The sequence below is a fragment of the Colius striatus genome, chromosome 13, assembly GCF_028858725.1.
Source record: "Colius striatus isolate bColStr4 chromosome 13, bColStr4.1.hap1, whole genome shotgun sequence".
Classification (NCBI taxonomy): Eukaryota; Metazoa; Chordata; class Aves; order Coliiformes; family Coliidae; genus Colius; species Colius striatus.
The window spans coordinates 18,784,196-18,803,066 of record NC_084771.1 but is presented as its reverse complement, the minus strand read 5'-3'; the positions used below and the strand labels follow the sequence as shown (position 1 = coordinate 18,803,066).

Here is an 18,871-nt window from a genome sequence, read left to right as displayed (position 1 = left end):
TGAAAAAAAAATCACTCTAAAAGCAAATTAGACCTACAAGAGAAAAATTCCTTTGTGTTTATAAATAAAGGAACATCATTTCTACAGTCAGTTATTTCACTGAAAAAATTCCTCCTTTCTGACAGAGTACTTACGCTGAGTTGTATTCTGTAACTGCGGTATTTCCAACTGCACCTTTGTAATTGTAAGTAAAGCCATCTTTGGAATTCCTTCTAAGTTAGATACATGTGATTGATAATGATAATCACTGCACTTACACCAGAGCATCTTAAACTTTAAGTAACAGCTACCTGATGACCCCAGTCATGTCTGTTATAGTCATAGTTTTCTCAGGTGTTCTCAAGCCTGTTAATAGCTTTTGCAATGCTTTGAAGACAGTTTGAGACCTATTTTTTGACAGATTAGATTTATGTATATGTATAATCATGATATGCCTGAGTAATCTCCTTATTAATCTAGAATTTGGTTTAAGTAATAATTATACATAAGTTCGGGCAGTCATAGAATCATGGAGTTTTTTTAGGTTGGATGAGATGAACTTTAAGCTCATCAAGCCCAACCATTCCCCAGCACTGCCACAGCCACCACTAATCTATGTCCCCCAGCCCCATGGCTACAAAGCTTTGGAGTCCCTCCAGGGCTGAGGATTACACCAGGGCCCTGGGCAGCCTGTGTGGGGCTTGACAATCTTTGTAGTGAAGAGATCCTAATCTTAAACTCCCTCTGGCACAAATGGAAGCCATTTCCTTTTGTCCTATCATTTGTTACTTTGGAGAAGAGACCAACCCATCACCTCACTGCAGCCTCCTTCCAGGTGGTTGCAGAGAGTGATCATGTTTCAGCCTCCTCCAGACTGAACATCCCCAGTTCCCTCCAGCCACTCCCCACTGGACTTGTGCTCCAGCCCCTTCCCCAGCTCTAGTGCCTGTCTCGACATACTCCAGCCCCTCAGTATCCCTCTGGGGCACAACACTGAACACAGCACTCAAGATGCAGCCTCACCGGTGGCCGGTACAGGGGGTCACTACCCTGGTCCTGCTGCCACACCAGTGCTGATACAAGCCAGGATGCCACTGACCTTCTTGGCCACCTGGGCATACTGCTGGCTCATTCCTGTTCAGCTGCTCTCAACCATCCCCGGCCAGGTCCTTTCCCTCCAGATTTCCAGCCCTTCTGCCCCAGCTGGTGTAGCCCACCAAGGTGCAGGACCCAGCACTTGGCTTTGTTGAACCTCACCCCATTGCCCTTGGCCCATCACTCCAGCCTGGCCAGGCCCTCTGCAGAGCTTTCCTGTCCTCACACAGACCAGCACTCCTACCCAGCTTGCTGTCATCAGCAGACTGACTGAGGGGGCACGTGATCTCCTCATCCAGATCACTGATAAAAGTGAGATCTCTCGTCTCTGCTAAGTTTTCAGGCTGTTGCTCATGCCAGCTTAACCTAACAAAGGACCTACTAGTGATTTTTTTTTTCCTCGGCAAAAATGAGTCAATATTATTCAATTGTTTTTTGTCTACTTTCTTAAATGTCTTCAAAATAGCTCCAAATTTATTATCTTAATGAAGATAATCTATTATGTAGAATAGATAAGTGCCTTACTTTATCAAGCAGTTTTAACTCCTTTTTATTTACTTATCTAATTGTCAAATGTACAGTAAATAGAGTCAATACAGTAAAATTATGGTTTTAAAGAATCTCAGAATACTTTGCTGTCTTTTAATGAAATGTAACATCTGAAAAGGGGAGACTTAACATGAAATGATAGGTAATAGCCTTAGGGAATACCAGCAGCTGTTCTGTGGAACACATTTTAGAAACTTCTAAAATAGTGTATTTTCAGGTGTGAAGCTGAGTGTGGAATAGTAACTTACTCTTTTTTGGGATTTACAGTTTAAATACAGTGAAAGGTGATTTTTCACCATTTTAAGACATTCTCTTGTAGATATTTTATACACTACTCGTAATTATTTTTTATGTAAATACTGTTTGGAAAACAATAAGTTTGTCTTATTAGTTCTGTAAAGTAGCTGCATGTGGTTTAGTAGTGGGAAATTTTCACTCGAAGGTTATCACCACTCTGCAGTCTCAGTGCAGATGAATACGTGTAAGACTTAAACCCCTTTTTTTGTATGCCATGGGATATGCGTGATCCCGGGTTTGAAATCCCCAGAGTACATGTTTGGAATGGCCTTGTTAAAAAGGGAATTAATACAAAATGAATGCACACGGTGTGCTCATGAACCCAGCCCGTCTCATAGTGAGGCGGGAACGTTGCGACCTGTACGTCCCGTTTAGCCTGGGAGGAGCCAGCACACATGTAGCTTAAAGTGTGCCCTTTTTTGTTTTTCAGGTTTGCGATATTCAGACCCACAGGGGATTGCCAGCTCCCGATCCGTGTGTCGGCCCTGCATGCACTATGCTGCTGACCTCATACCCACCAAAGAACAACACTGGAGCTGGCTTTAGGGGTAAGGTACTGTTCCACCACCACCTCCTTTTTAGTCTATTACAGTACAGTGTTACATAACTTGCTAAACATTTTAATATTAATACTCCTATATTGTAACCTATGGGACATATCAGACATTAGAAACATATGGAAACTTGACAAAACCATGGGACTTATCTTGCCCTTGTGTTATCCCTACGGGCTCCTATGGTGGGTGTGATATCACCAGCATAGTGCATGCTGAGGCATCACATGAATTGGGAGCTGGCAATCCACGGTGAATCTGGACATCACACACCTGAAAACAGCCGAGTAAGGTAAGTTTAAAGTTGGAAGTGTGCTGAGTTTTCCTTTAAACCTTGTTTATTCAGGAGGATTCAGCATATATTTATAAAGGTTCTCTGTTGTGTTTTTTTCAGTTAATTTTAAGTGATGAGATAATAATATGTAGTGCTTCTGGTGGATGAGCCAGATTTAGAAGACACTTTCATATTCCATTGACATAAAGTAAGCATTCCTGTTCCTGAGACCTATCACTGGGAAAAGTCATCAAATAATTTAGCACTCATGGGTTAGCAGTCTGTGACTGAAATAATACTACTTGGATAATAGAATATTTTCACTGTCTGTTTTTTTGAAAAGTCATAATATTTGGAAACTTGACAAAGATTACATGTCCTGCCGTGTTGATTGTTTTCCTCTTACCTGAATGTGTCTAAAAATAGATGGAAACAACGACATTTACTTCATATAAGACAGCAATTCAAGCAGTAACAATCTCTGATTTGCTGATGTTTGTTATTGAAGTATTTGAAACAAAAGGCAAAATCTTACACATGACAGTCTATATCAGTATAATTTTCTCATTCCTCTCTATATTTTCCATATTTTGTTATATTCCACTTTTGCATTTTCAGAAGAGTGATTCTTGAAGCCCTGGATACACAGGCTTCCCAATATGTTTCCATCACTTGAGCTTAAATTGTGGAGACTGAAGGTCTTTGAAATTACACAGGATGATTGATGGTGTGGGAGTAACCACTAATTTTAAAAATCATGTTTTAAGTTTGCCCCGGCTTTTTAGATTTTAAAGGATATTGAAAATTTGAGGGCTTTACTTGAAACAGTAAAACACAACATATGACTGTAAAAACTGTATTTTACTTGATAGTTTTGGTTGAAAATATTATCCTAAAAATTGTAAAATAAAAAAAATCCACTTTTTTTTTCTTTCATATAGTCTTTGTTGTATTACAACTGATGTCCTGGTGAGGCAACTATCTAAGTTGTGTGGGTTTTTTCACCAGATAACATGGTGGTATACTGTCATTGTCACCTGATATTACTTAAATAGTTAGAAATTTTTGCCTTCAAGAAGACTTCTTATCACATGTATGTGATGGCTCCCCTATTTAGTAGGAAGCTGCTGGTGTTAGATAACCTCCTGGTACAGAAATGTTTATTTTTTGTTAAACCAATAATGTGTTATGTTTATAAAATTTATGAAAAAGTTGGTGTGACTTGAGTTGCAGATTTGAAAATAATTCAGTAGTAATGTACCAATTCTAAGCCCACAGTAACAGTTTACAGGTAGGGATTTCTTCCATTCAGTCTTTACATAGCCCTGTGTTTGGTCAGCATGTCTAGTCACACAGCTCTATAGATGATGCCTCCCACCTTGCACTGTTAGTTACCTCCAGTCCTTCAAAGATGCAGACATGCAGTGGAAATGTTCATTGTCCTAAGTCATTTCTTGAAGACTATGTGTAACAAACTTGTAAAAACAATACAGAAAAGAGAATAGTCTTTAATAAGTTCAAGCACAGTAAATGTATGGAAATACTTTTTCTAAGGTCAATATCTTTAGCATCTTTCATGGTAGCAGAGGATGTATAGTCCTCTCTTCTAAAAACTCCTTCTGGCAACGTGGAAAATTCCAGTTAGCAGATGCAATCACACTCTCATGCTGGGTGTAAAGATACACTAATAACCTGCTGCCGGTAAACTTGAGTGTCCAGTGAATGTGCCAGGTTCTCTGTGGTGACTTTCTTGTGCATGGTGTTCATTCTCTCACTGTTCTCACATTGTCCTGCAAGGTAACACCAGCACCACGCAGTACACGTCAGATTCTAACAGGTTAAAGTGTTGCTATTGCTGGCATTGAGATTAAAAAAACAAAAATTCTTTTCCTAAAGATTTTTTTCCCCCTAATGATCCAATTTTGTTATTTTTTCCAGCAATGCACTTATTACAAAAAAGAAACAACTAAAACATAGTGTTTTATTTTTAATGTTTTCCAGTTAATTTTCAGCAAAATACATAATTGTCAGAGGTTTTAAAACAAAATCAAACACTGATTTATATTTACCTACATTATATCTAGTCCTGACACGATCCAAGATTTGTCAAATAGAAATGAGATTCCTCAATGGGAATGAAGAACAATGTTGGATAGTTGTCTCTGTGGAATCCTGTCTGTGAGTAGGAAGAGCTTAGTCTGGTATTGCTGGGGTAAATTCCCACCCTGTGACAAGAAAGGCATCTGCCCCTTTTCTAGCAGGTTCTGAACCACCTCACGTAGCTCCAGCTTACCTTAGTACCCCCAGGCTGCAGCCTGAGGTATTTAAAGGCAGCTCTTCAAGAGCAGTCATTGCTGCACTGAAGGCAGGAAACTTGAAGAGGGATTTGATCTTTTGAGGTCCCTTGGAGCCCTTGAGATTGTGTTATTGGGAAGCACTGCAGCCATCCCGAGATAAGCCATCCTTTCCTCAGTCTCTCCACAGAATAGATGCTATTCACAAAACAGCTGTCATTTTAATATTAATTTTAGTGATTTTCTCTTACCTAATATGTGCATATTTCCATGTTATGTATGCAGTAAACTGGTATTTCCCCGAGAAGTGTTTCTTTCTGGTTTTGTTTACATTTTGTGTAATTCTCCTCTTCTGGGGACCTTGGTGGGTGTCCAGCATTGCACAGGTTTCTGTAGGCTATCTGCACAGGGGCTAATTTTATCCCTGAGAGAAGCATGTTGGCCATGCATACGTCGGAAAGATGCTTAGTGCAGTTGGCCTCCACCTTGGCAGTTTGGGGAGTGTATCTATGGATATCTGTGTCAGTAGCCTTTTTACCCAAATACTGTCACTTCCACACTTTTAACAGTTTGAATGTGATTTTTGTTGTATAAATAAAATTAGCATTTTGAAATAGACAAATAACATTTTGCATACACAAAGAATGAGTTAATGTCACATGGTATTTGGGTTTTTTGTCACTGCATATTTTAATCAGCTGTATGGCATACAACAATTCTTCATTCAAGTGATAAACTGGATAAAATAATGAAGATGTGCAAAATAGTGAAGATGTAGTCAAATTTTTATTTCACTGGGAACATACTCCATCAGTCTTCATAACAATTTCAACTATTGCATTTTAATCAGTGAAACTTTTGGGGACTCTTGACTGTAACAGGCAATTCTGGGTTAATTTTTAACATTTTTTATAGTTGTGTTTAATTTTATGCACTGATACATTTTTGCTTTCTAAGTATAATAGTTTCAGACATAACTGATTACCACCTTCTCTTTGATCACAAGCTCCCTCTTGTGTCCTTCATTCTGTAACTTGCTGTGCTTCCTGAGTTACAGTAAAATGAGTACTGAACTTCTGGAATCTCTTCTAAGTTTCTTGAGATGAACAGTTTTGTAACAGCTGTTTGTTAACACAAACCTTTACTGTGAGTGGGGATAATAGTGCAGAAATCATGCTACTGATTACTTTGAGTTTTGCAAAATGTATGTGAACTTCGTGGTTATTTTCTTATCTTTGCAGTGGATGATGTTGGAGAAAAATTGGATCATATAGGAAGCACTCCCTTGAAAATCAGTACCGAGGTGGCAAATGATGACGTTGCTAAAGACGATGGGTTCGGTTCAGAAGTTATCAAAGTATACATATTTAAAGCTGAAGCTGAAGATGATGTTGAAATAGGTACCTTTTAAATTTTATGTGTTCTTTCAGTAGTATGAAGTATGACAGGATCTTGTTGTTGTTTATTCTTAATTCCATGTAATCCACTGACTGGAATGTTTTGTAGACTGTAGCATTTGTGGAAGCTGCCTGTATGTGGTAAATACCGGGTGTGCCTTAGTCTGGAGTTCTGTTTTGATTAGCAGTGTTTATTTTCAGGCAACTTAAGCCCTAATGTAGAAGCAGTTGGGTGTCTGCAGCTGTTTTTCAGCTACTGCACTCTCCAATGTTACAAGACTGTGTGTCAGCACAGAAAAGCCTCTAGGGTGGATTCCTCTCATTGAACAGCCTTTGGTGGCCTAGATGAAGAGCAGGGGGAAGATTACTGGAGCTTTAGGCATACAGTCATTTCCAAACTGAGCTTAGAAACCCAGAATTGTTATGCAGTTCTCTTTTGCATAGGACGGATCCAGCACTTGAAGGTGCTTTGCAAGTGGAGGTGCAGCTAACTCAAGTTACACATTTAGCTAGGAGAAACTGAAATTCCATGTTTTGATTGCAGAAGGAGAGCTGCTTCTGTCTGTTTGAAGAAGGGATGTTTGGAAAAGTCTTCCATTTACAAAACACAGGGAGTGATGGGTCAATGTATTTGATTTGGATGCAGGCACTGATATTTTCCATTGTGACCATTAATTGCAGCAAACAAGGACTCTCGGTTCTGCTATAACCTTCAGCTTCTCTGCTCACTGTTCAGTTCCTGAGATACATGGTAGACTAAGCATCAATATTTATCTGCCACCTCTCTCTGACTCAAGCATCAATGTCAAGTTCCAGGTTGGAACTTGTTCTTTTGCTTCTGCTGAGTAAGTCAGTGGGCCAAAGCTTGTTAGTTACCCAGAGGAGGACTGTGTGGGTAGTTCTGTCTTCCTAACTTAATAATTTCCATCTTTCCAACTGTTAGTCTTCAGATTGTGTTTTCTCTAGGGATTGGGTGCAGCACCTTACATTGCTGCCACTCTTTCTCTCTGAATAGCATTTTCCTTGTTGAAGTCATTGCTGGATCAGCTCTTTCATAGTTTGTGAAGTGTGATGCCCGTGTAAGTTACTACTCAGTCCCATGTAATGACTCTGAGACACACACAATAGTCTTTGTAGGAAAAACTAACTAAGAATCGGGTTTTTGCAAGTGAAGAAATAGGATATTTCATGGAGTAGAAGAGGCATAAGAGTCAGCTCTTCACATCTCAAGGTAGAATTTAGAGGCTGTGTTCTGGGCAGGATGAGAACTACAGTCAGTTTTTTGGTGGGCATGGGCAGGTGTGTGTTTCCAGTCACACCTGAGCGCACTGCTAGAATACGTAAAAGGTTCTTGATCCTTCTGGGGAAGTAGCTGATCTGTCTTGAATTTATCAGGTCACACTGAGAGACCTTGTTTATTGTCTGCTCCAAAGCATGATTTTGTAGCAGACGTGGATGTAAAAACATCAAATTGGAGTTTTGTGAAATAGTTCTGTTGTAAATAAGAAGAAAATATTTCAGTCTGAAATGAATCTTGTGGCTTTGTTTACATTTACTTAATGTGTTTAACTTCTTTTTGTTAAAGGTGGGACAGAAATTGTCACTGAGAGTGACTTTCACAATGGACATTCTGTAGCTGGAGTAATTGAACAAGGAGGTGTTGGTAGAATGCAACGAGAAAAAATGGTTTACATGGCTGTTAAGGACTCTTCTCAGGAAGATGAAGATATTAGTAAGCATAATAAGAAACATTTTTGTTTCTCATGCTGTTTTGTACAACAGTGTAACTCCATTCTCAAGGACTTCTTTAATTTTTCTGAGGGATTCTTTGCGGGAATAAAGAGCTGGTAATTGGCAAAAGTGACCTTCAGGGTATGAGACTGGTTGCTGGTGAATGAGCTAATGTTCCAGAATGTTGCGAGTGTGAGAAGCAGCAGCATGAGAGTGGAAAACGGGCAAAGCCTGAAGGTCAGCAGGATGTAAAAGCAAAAACAGATACTGTGTAACTTGGACAATAAATTAGGGGCTTGCATACAGCGGGGCAGCCCTTGCTCATGGCAATGCTCCCTGTTCAGCCATCCTGAGTGGGTTTAGTGTGTTTCAGTGCATCACCTCAACCCCAGCTGGCCCGAGACCGGCATTCTTCATCATGAAGTAGTAGAAAACTAAGCTTATCTTCCCTAAAAATAAAAAGCAGGCTGTAATTACTTTAAAGTGATGTGGATAAATGCACTTTGTGCATGCTGTATGCAATCATTTCATTATTTGTGTTAGATTTAACATGTCCATGGATGAAGTTAATGAGGTTAGTCAAATTTCCCCTTTTTCTGTTTTCCTGCTGTGAATTGCCTTGTTTCATCAGCTTTTTGGCAAAGTGGCAAATAAAAGTCATCAGTTACAAGTTTATAAGTTGGTAGGCTTGAATTTACTGTGGTATTTGGTTTGCATTTATATTTATTGATATGTGTTTTCTCTCTTTAAAGAATGTCTGAGTAAACAGTGATCCCCTAAGGGAAGGGATGGTTCTGAATGTCAGAAGGAGAAAAGTAATTTCTGACGGGTATCAGTCAGAGGGAGCACAAATTCAACGAAGGGAAGTTTAGTATGAGCAGAACAAAATTAAAGCTTTATTCTCCTCCTTTAATCCAGGCTGTGCAGAAATAGCAGATGAAGTTTATATGGAAGTTATTGTAGGTGAAGAAGAAGCTACATCACTTCCAGAAACACAGCTTGAAGACTCTGGCGTGAATAAAACCTTTGTCCCTGTTGCTTGGGCTGCTGCTTACGGTAGGAATCTGTATGTTTATTTTCTGAAAGTCCTTTCTATGATTTTCTCCCAAGTCCAGCTTCCAGAATCTCTGTGTGAATCTGATAATCTCTCACCATGTCCTAGTGGTTTGGAAATGGCTCCTTCTGATCTGTTAGCAGTGTCAGTTAGTGGAGTTAGTAAAATGATGTGAAAAGTCAATTTGACATCATTTATGACCTTTCACACATGAGGTCCTTGGGTTTTTTGCAGATCCATGTGAAGAAAACAACTCCATTTTACATCAGTGGGATTTTTTCCAGTCCTGTCCTGTCAAACAATTAGAGATTGCTTGAGTGGCTGTCTGTCTTCCATGTAATGAATGGAATGCTATATGTTGGAATTTTCTGAAGTAGAAAGGAAAATTTTGGTACTGTTCTGAATTCCAGCTCAGGTGTACAGAATGTGGGGCGTTTAATGATTAAGTTGGCTGTTGAAGATCTTACAAAAACAAGAATAGCCTTAAATATTGTACATTGGCTCAGAGGAAGGGGGAAAAAATTCCAAAGGGAATAGTAGGGATAAATGTATAAACGTGTTTCTAATCATTTCAGTTTCTTTACCTGTTTGAAGTCTGTTAGTCCTTCAGGTTAGAAACAAAAAGCAAAAAGGTAATTTGTACTCTGCAGCTGTGCTTCAAACAGTAGAAGTGTCTTATCAGGATATATTGCAAATTCTGAATATTCTTTTCTTTCATATCCTATTCTCTGATTTTTGGCATGGTGAATGTGTATTCAGAGGATATCGGGTCTTCCATGCTTTATGTTACAATGAAATAAGCAAGGCAGTTAAAATTCATCGTTGTAATATCTCTGAGGGCAGTAGTTGGGCTGACAAAGTGGTTTAGAACCGCAGAGCCTTGGCATATAGCAGTTAGCACTTTTCAATCCCAAATGGGGAATACACTTTTAAGATATTACTTCTCCAACTCCCAGAATTTTGTAGTACCTCATGTAGCTGAGTGCTGAGCAGCTGATAAACTCCAAGTCGTCATATCTGCCTGGTTCTATTCCAGAGAGACAAAGTACTTTGATCTGAAGAACAAATGGTGGGTTTCAGATAACCTCGTTTCTGGGTTGATATCTGAGGTTATATGTGAGGATAAAAGGTTGCAGGAACAAGCATGTTAATTATGAGAAGCAGGACAGACAGCATGGTAAGCATGCAAATGCAGGTTTAGTGGGTGTCAGCTGCTCACAAAGATGTGCTTTTGTTTCCTGGGACTCAAAATTGCAAGACTGAACTGATTGTGAACTGAACATCTCGTTTGGATAGCCTTCATCTGTTACTTGTTAGCCAAGTTAGTTTTCTCTCATTATCAGACTTTCAAAGCCATTGCCTTCAAAAAGAATTGTGATTTATAATGACTAAAATACCATTTTCTGCAGGAGATGAAAGAAGGCTCCCCAGAAGATACGAAGATGGTCAAGCGGCAGGTAAGAAAGTGTAACTGTGCTTGGCACAGCATTAAAATACACTTTGGTGTGTCAGTTCTCCTGATCGGTGAATGCAGAGAATTATCCTTGAAGTATATAGGGAAGGACTGCATAGTCTTTCAGTACTGTTTTGAAATGAAAACAGTTCCAGGTGTGTTGTAGGCCTTCTGAGTGGGTGGGGAAGTTGGGAGGATCTGCCAGGTTTTTTAATACAGTTTTGTAATCAAGAAAGGAGATGGTGGAGTTGTTGAGAACAAAACCAAGTTAAATAAAAGGAAACAACCAGCATAACTCCTAATAAAATTAATGTCTTGAGAAGCATGATAAATTGAGGAATATATTTGGAGAGGAATCAATGTTCAAACAGTGATATTCTTGACTTTTGCCAGGAAGGATAGATAGTGCTTTGTATTGGCAATCTTTTTATATATGTTCGGTGTAGAGGAATGGGCAGTTTAAAATGAAAGTAGATACGCTGCTGTGCAATTCCAGTCATCAGTCCCAGAGAAACAAGTCGTTTAAGGTTTTTTATGGTGTCTAATTTTTGTTTCTAGGAAATAACTTGGATACACGATTAGAAAACAAAAACGGTAATGCAACACAATACCTGCAGATTTGTGATAGCATTAGCACTAATAGAGTGCTAAAACAAAAAACCAAGAAAAGGAGGAGAGGAGAGGCCAGGCAATGGCAAACAGGTAAACACTATAGTTATGTGTACTGTCATGGAGTGGCACTTACTCCTGTACTATTCCTTTTTTTCCCCTAAGTTGATACAGACTTCAAAAATAGAAATGGTGATTTGCGTATTTCCTGTGTCCTTCCCCCCCTCCGGTTCTGTGCATAGAAATGTCGTGCTTTGTGCTCTTCAGAGTCAGTACACCTAGGGCTAACGCAATTCATTTGAATTTTGCAAGCTATCAGAAAATAATCGTGGTTATATTCACTGCATATATGCCATCACTGACCTGTTTGAGCAGTTTCTAAACCAAAACTATATAAACTATAGGTGCTGTGGATTGGTTGTTTTTAAACTACTGAACCATTCTGTCTGCTGCAAGTGTAAGTGCATGAATCTGAACAAGCAGTTGGCTGTTTGAAACTTTTTAATCAGTGAATTTGTTTCCTTCATAACTTGTTTTTGTTTGTTTAAAAACAGCTGTTATAATAGGTCCTGATGGACAGCCCTTAACAGTTTACCCTTGTCATATTTGTGGGAAAAAATTTAAATCCAGAGGATTCTTGAAAAGGCATATGAAGAATCATCCAGATCATATGATTAAGAAGAAATACCAGTGCACAGACTGTGACTTCACAACTAACAAAAAAGTAAGTTTCCACAATCATCTGGAAAGCCATAAACTTATAAATAAAGTTGATAAAACCCATGAGTTTACAGAATATACAAGAAGATACAGAGAAGCGAGCCCGTTGAGTTCTAACAAACTAATACTGAGGGACAAGGAGCCTAAGCTACACAAGTGCAAATATTGTGACTATGAAACTGCAGAGCAGGGACTCCTCAACAGACATCTGCTTGCAGTTCACAGTAAGAACTTCCCTCATGTCTGTGTGGAGTGTGGGAAAGGATTCCGTCACCCATCAGAGCTGAAAAAGCATATGAGGACCCACACTGGGGAAAAGCCATACCAGTGCCAGCACTGTGTCTTCAGGTGTGCTGATCAGTCCAATCTGAAAACTCACATCAAAACCAAACACGGGACTGAGCTGCCCTTTAAGTGTGAGCACTGTCCCCAGGCTTTCACAGATGAAAAGGAACTGCAGCAGCACACAGAGTTATTCCAAGGGCATAAGACTCATCAGTGTCCACACTGTGACCATAAGAGCACCAATTCCAGTGACCTGAAGCGACACATTATTTCGGTTCACACAAAGGATTTTCCTCACAAGTGCGAGGTGTGTGAAAAAGGCTTCCATCGCCCCTCTGAGCTCAAAAAGCATAGCGAGACCCATAAAGGTAAAAAGATCCATCAGTGTAGGCACTGTGACTTTAAAACGTCAGATCCTTTTGTACTTAGTGGGCATATCCTCTCAGTTCATACCAAGGACCTGCCTTTTAAATGCAAACGATGTAAAAGAGGATTTAGGCAGCAAAACGAACTTAAGAAGCACATGAAGACCCACAGCGGAAGAAAAGTGTATCAGTGCCAGTATTGTGAATATAGCACTACGGATGCGTCGGGCTTTAAACGACACGTCATATCCATACACACGAAAGACTATCCCCATAGGTGTGAGTATTGCAAAAAGGGATTCCGTAGACCATCTGAAAAAAATCAGCACATAATGAGGCACCACAAAGAGGCCATAATGTAATATATGATCTCCAGAAGGAAGCAATGTAGAAACTGTGATACGGGAAAAAAAAAATCTCTCACGAACTGTTTCTCCTGGTTTCAAAGCTTGATATTAAATCATAACTTTACATTCTTTGTATTAAAAGTCTTAAAAGTATTAGGGTTGGCAGGGGATCTCATAGCCCTATGATTGTTGCTTATCAGAACCTAAAGAGCACTATCGAATGCAGAAGGATGGATGAATGTCTTAAATTTGGAGAAAGATGGGTGAATGTCTTCAAATTAAGAGCATTACTCATTGTTAAGCTATAGAAGATGAAACAGGTGATTGTGTTGTCCATTTTGTCACTAACAGCATTTGTCTCCAATATGAAAACAGTTCAGATACATGGTGGGGTTATTTACAAACTGTTTGCAGAGGCGACCAAGTCGTAAGTTGTCGTGCAGTTCTTGCAAGGAGAGTGTCAGTCTGTCACTTGATCATAACGTTTTTAAGTCGCGCCTGGAAATTGAGTTCCAGAACCGGTCAAATTGGGAGGGAGGGGGTTGTCCCTTTTTTATAACAAAGAAACAACAAAACACATTTCATTGGGGAAACTGCTTTTGTTTCCTTTTAGTTTAGGTCCAACAAGTCAGTTTTTAATGGTTTTCAAAGCTGCTAACCTATTCTATTGCAGGATATGATGTTTAAAATAGAGCATTATGTTATGATCTCAGAGGTGGTGTTCTGGTGCTAGGGTTAAAGATGTGTATGTACATAATTTCCCTTTTTTATCTGAAACTACAGTTGAATGTTGTTCAGTATGGCACATATAACAATTAACTTTGAATTTGACTTTTTTTAAGGATGAAATGGATGCAGCTCATAGTGTTGTGCCTCAACACTTGGTTTTTTCTCGCTACTTTAAAGTCTTCTCTAAAAAGAATATTAAAACAGAGTTGGAAATGTAGAGGGTTTTTTTGAATTAAAATTCAAAGTACTTAGAAGTTCTGTGGGGCAGTGTCCTTAACAGGTATGGCTCTTACTGTCCTACCTCCTAATATGAAATTTTCAATAGAGACATAAAATTGCACCTTTTAATCGAGTCTTTAAAAGACTATACCATGCTATAAACATGCATTTTCAATCTGTAAGAAAGTATATATGCAGTATTTAACCAGAAAAAAAATATGCTGCCATTAGAGTTTGGAGGTGGATCTTCAGTTTACAGTGTATACATTTAAAATATGCATCCCTTTAACCAATGCTTTGTGTTAGCATGCTGCAGATCAAATGGCGCTTAATATAACGAGCTGCTCTAGGGCTATTTAATGACAAACCTGTTCATAAATGTTATGCATATAATGTGTATTTTTTACTTTTTTAGTTGCTTCATGTTTGCACACAGCTGTTCACATGATAAATTGTAACTTCATGCTATATTGTGGCTTTGTGTTTCAGATAATGTTCATATTTTGGTTTTTTGCACCAGATGAGAATCAGTTCCTTGAGAATAAATTTTTTTTTTATATTTCTAAACTTCAGAAAGTTCAATTTGGGAAATCTCTTAGGAAAAATACGTGTTTTATGTGGCTGTAAAAACTGATGTACACGCTGTAAAATAAGATTGTCACTGTTATGTGGGATTATGATTTCTAAATGTGTTCCTCATCGTAACGGGCGTACAATAAAATGCATCTCTTGCACTCCAAGTTTTTGGAGTTTGCTTTTCATTTATGGAGTTTAGGAAATTTGCCTAATCTTTTGAATTACTAATTCATGTTTTAATAACATTTCAAGTAAATAACTTAGTTGAGGTATATTTAACAGACTGTTGCAGAGTGCTGGAGTTTTAGTTCACCCTTTAAAGTTACAGGTAATGCCTGTGCTTGTGCTTATTGCTGAGATAATGGTCACGTGTGGTACTGATGTGCCTTTGAAATTCTTTCCTTTGAGTAAAGAGAAGATAAAACTCCTCACATATTTTGGGACAAGCCAGGTAGGTTTTGTCTTTTTATCTATGTAATAAGAACAGCTCGCAAAATGAAATACTAAAAATGCTGCTGTCTTTAATTTCCTTCTCTTTTTAGAAGACTTGGATTCTGACATCAGTAAGAGATTAAAAACTTGGAAAATCAGAGTGTGGTATTATGTGAGCTCCTAAGCAAGGACTTCCAGCAGGCTCACAGCCAGCTTTTGTACCAAATGATGCAGACTTTGACCTGTTCATCTGAGGTTTTTTATGCTGCTTCTTTCTTTATGCCCAGCAATCAGATGAGGAGGCCCTAGCATTCAAAAAATCATAGAGGTTAAAGTTGTGTTTTACTGACAGTTTTAGTGCTTTATTCCTCAACATTACGTTGAATACGTAAACTGAAGGAGTTTCTCCATAGCAGCCTGAAGGTGTTCATTCTGTGACAGAGCACACACTGGTGCTTGCCCATTCCCCAGATAGATGGAGTAATCATGTACTTTCTCCTTGTCTGTAGCCAGCTTTGTGGAAAGACTTAACCCCATGTCCATGGTGTCCAGAACAGGACATGGGGGATAGAAAAGGCAGGAGTTCAGGTTCTGGAGGGGCAGTGTTTCAGACAGCAGTGTGAAAGGGGGACATAATGCTTCGAAGCATTACATTCAGATCATGTTTTCATACTTCTTCTTGCTCACACTTGGTGTTTACTGGTGAACTATTGAGGTTTCCATTTTACAGTGTGTGTTTGAGGGTAACAGTAGTGTTTCTTCCTAGGAATGCAGTGAAAGCCTTTGACCTTTATATATCTGATAGATAAAAGTTACATCTGTGTGTTAATTCTTTCTGTGGTGAACAGTTTAGTGGTGTTCAGTTTGGTTGCTTAATGCAGTCGGTGAGTGGTATCTGCTGTTCTTAAGAGTGTGGTAAACTGAGGGGCATCGGTTTCATTACCTATATTTTCTGTTCCATCTAGTTTCTTCTTGCCTTAAAGCTACATATTTTAGAGGGCACAAAAGGGTTTTTTTAAACATATTTAAAGAGAGCAGAAAGTGTACAATGGCTGATGGATAAAAGTTTCATTCATTTACAACTTTGTCTTTGTATTCCAGAATGATGAAGTTCTTTAACTTTGTATTCCAGAAGCTGAAATTGATGATGAGGTTTAACAGTGTGTGAGTCCACCTAATGAGGAAAAAAAAGTCATACCTTTGGGAACATGACAATCTGTGAGGAACAGGTTTTTCAAGATGTGGGAGAGCTAACAGTGGTTGTGAAAACTGCAACTGTGGTTGGCTATCAGATGAGCTGAGGTATGGCCATGGGAAGGTGTGTGGGACTGGCAGCTGGTGCAGAGGAGGGGCAGAGCTCCCACAGCCTGTGGGAGCTCTGCCCCTGGTGGTGGTCAGGTGGAGGAGCTGGGTTAGTGAACTTGGCAGGATGTCCCACAGGAGGGCTCAAGATGCATCACCACTTCTCTTGGGTTGGGTTATTGCATTAGCTTTTTGAATGCTTGTTTGTTCATACTGTTGGTCTCTTTTTTTCCTTGGCAGTGTATGGACAATGAAACCCAGCTGAGAAGAGACACTGTGGAAACAAGGTCTGCCAAAGAGAGGAAGAGGCTCAAGACTTCACTGTCCCAGTGTTAAGGTTAATGGTTTGCTACCCACATGTTGTTAAATTTCAAACAGTTAAAAAAACTAAGTTTGCAAGACTTCTTGTTTGAACAGTGATTTCACAATTCACTAGCTGGGGTGCTGCTGGGAGTGTGTGTGCCCCCGTTTGGATGTTGGCTGGTTCTGTCCAGTGCTGCTCTTCAGGACTTGGATATTGTTCTTGCAGTTTGAAATTCTCAGTGGTGCTTCTGCTTTTCCTTCCAGAAGATGCTTTTCCATAGAGCTGTGGCTGTCAAAGCCTCTTCACCTGCCTGTCCAAGCTGGGTGGTGAAATAGGCACAGGAAGGGGGTTGGAGCTGTGAGGAGGGCTCTGGTGGCTGGGAAAACAGGAAGTAATATTGTGAGGGATGGAAGGAGGAAGAAAGCCAACATAGCAAGGCCTGTTCAGTATATTGTGGGTGTGATGTTGGGGCTGTGGAGGAAAGGACAGAGAAGTTGGGGTTTGGGAGGGGAAAATAAAGGAATGTGCTGGCTAGATAAAGAGAAACCTGAGAGGAAGTTATGTTGTATGCAGTCCTCTTTCTTTGTGGATGTTGGAGTAATTTAGGATCTTTTTGTAAATCTGTTCATCCAACAGAAGGTGAGACTCAGCAGGAACCTTTATTTTTTCCTACAGTAACTGAAATTTCCCTAATAACTGAAATTCTGTTTTAAAGCAAGCAGTTGGTTGATATTCTTGACACAAGACTTTACTAGGAAGTGTCATTTAAAATCTCATGAACTACAATAAAATTTCACCTGAATCCTCATCAGTTTGAGGCACAGTTGCTCAATTCGTTCCAGGACGCTTTCCCAGTAAATGTTTAAAAGAGTTTGTCATGGCTGTTGTACTCTTCTATTGCTACTGGGGAGGTGTCATGATTTTAAAAATGCTTCCTGCTCAGTCATTACAGTATAACTTATGTGTCAGTACTTCACAGATCCCTGCTCTCTATAGTCTGTACTTCAGCCCTGCCTGGCTCCCTCCCTGAGCTACGGCAGACACCTCTGCTTCCCAAGCTGCTGGAGCCTTCAGGATGGGATGAAGTGCTCTACAGGCATGTCCTGCTCAGTCATTTCATAGCAGACATGTTCCTCAGTGGTGCTAGGAAGCAAATGAGAGACACATGAAGAGCAGGGAAGGTGATGAGGCTCTGAAGCTGTTCACTGCTCTGGAGCACAGCAGTGAGGAAGTTCAGCTGCTCTTGTGTTTGGGTTTCTCCTCTGCCTGCTGCTGTGATGCAGACTGGGGTGTACAAACACATTGTGGTTGCTTGAGCAAGCAGTGAGTTTCACAAACGTGTGGAAGGATTGCTCCAAAATGTCACATCTGTTTACTGTAGGTTTTTATTGGAATGACAGACTTTAAGAACTCCCAAAAGCCAGGAGCACTTAAAAGTGATTCATGTCTTGATCATCATCTGTGTTTTTCTTCCTTCAGGTTTCAAATACCCACAATTAAAAGTAATGGAATTGAGAGAGAAAACATGCAAGAGCCACCAGCAGAGTCCTTCGAGGTCAAGGTCAGGTTCTGTGACAGAATGTTCAGTCTGTGTGGACTCCTCAGGACAGCGTGTGGGAGTTGTCAGTCAGGAGCTGGTGAACCAAGGCTCTGTCTTTTGTTTTGCAGCTGAAGCAGAGAAACTCTTCCCTGTTGCATACTGAGCTCTGGGGAAAAGTCAGTGACAGCAACTAGAGAGAATTTCCTTCTGCTCTTCAGCATCAGAACAAGAAACTCCACGTGCCATGGGGTGTCTGGGCAGCGAGGGCTCCTTGCTTACACGCGGGATGGATGAAGGCGGTGCAGGTACGTGTGGTGCTGGAAGTAGAGGAAGTAAATGCTGTCTGTGATTTTTCTCACTTGTTCCTGAAAAATGTGGATCTTCCTGAAACTGAGGTGAAAAATTATCTGGTATACTGTTTATAATTAGAGTGGTAACTTTGATTTCCTCATCTCTGTAAATACGTTTCAGCTTAACAGAAGAGGTGAGAGCTGAGGCTACAGCAACCACCCTGTACTTGCTATTTTAAGTACATTTGGTTTGAAAACAAAACCAGCCCCAAATAGCCATTATGTTTCATCTGCTGGTCTGATTCATCTTTTTGACAAGTATCTACTGTATTATCTGTGAGGAAAATATGTTTGGGCTCTCAGCTCTGCAGCCCTTTCAGCGCAGGGCAGTCCCAAAACACTGTGAGGCTGTGGCAGAGCCGATCTGTGCTCCCCACACTGAGGAAGGTGTCTGGGTTGAGGGGCAAACTGGGGCT

General features: G+C 39.9%; 1 protein-coding gene across 7 annotated transcripts in view; it reads left to right on the top strand.

Moving 5' to 3' along the window:
- The window catches only part of ZNF711 (zinc finger protein 711), a 32,273-nt gene that overhangs the window by 9,837 nt on the left and 3,565 nt on the right, over positions 1-18,871 (top strand). For 4 of the 7 annotated variants that reach the window (XM_062006562.1, XM_062006563.1, XM_062006565.1 and 1 more), the window contains 10 exons: positions 6,284-6,442; positions 8,025-8,171; positions 9,089-9,226; positions 10,634-10,681; positions 11,236-11,379; positions 11,841-14,978; positions 16,092-16,261; positions 16,502-16,598; positions 18,045-18,126; positions 18,234-18,410. In XM_062006562.1, coding sequence (XP_061862546.1) covers positions 6,284-6,442; positions 8,025-8,171; positions 9,089-9,226; positions 10,634-10,681; positions 11,236-11,379; positions 11,841-13,018 — 1,814 coding nt within the window. In that variant the 3' untranslated portion in view covers positions 13,019-14,978; positions 16,092-16,261; positions 16,502-16,598; positions 18,045-18,126; positions 18,234-18,410. Of the gene's footprint in view, positions 1-125; positions 185-2,350; positions 2,469-6,283; positions 6,443-8,024; positions 8,172-9,088; positions 9,227-10,633; positions 10,682-11,235; positions 11,380-11,840; positions 14,979-16,091; positions 16,262-16,501; positions 16,599-18,044; positions 18,127-18,233; positions 18,411-18,871 lie in introns of all 7 variants that reach the window. The other 3 variants (XM_062006569.1, XM_062006567.1, XM_062006566.1) reach the window with 3 other exon arrangements.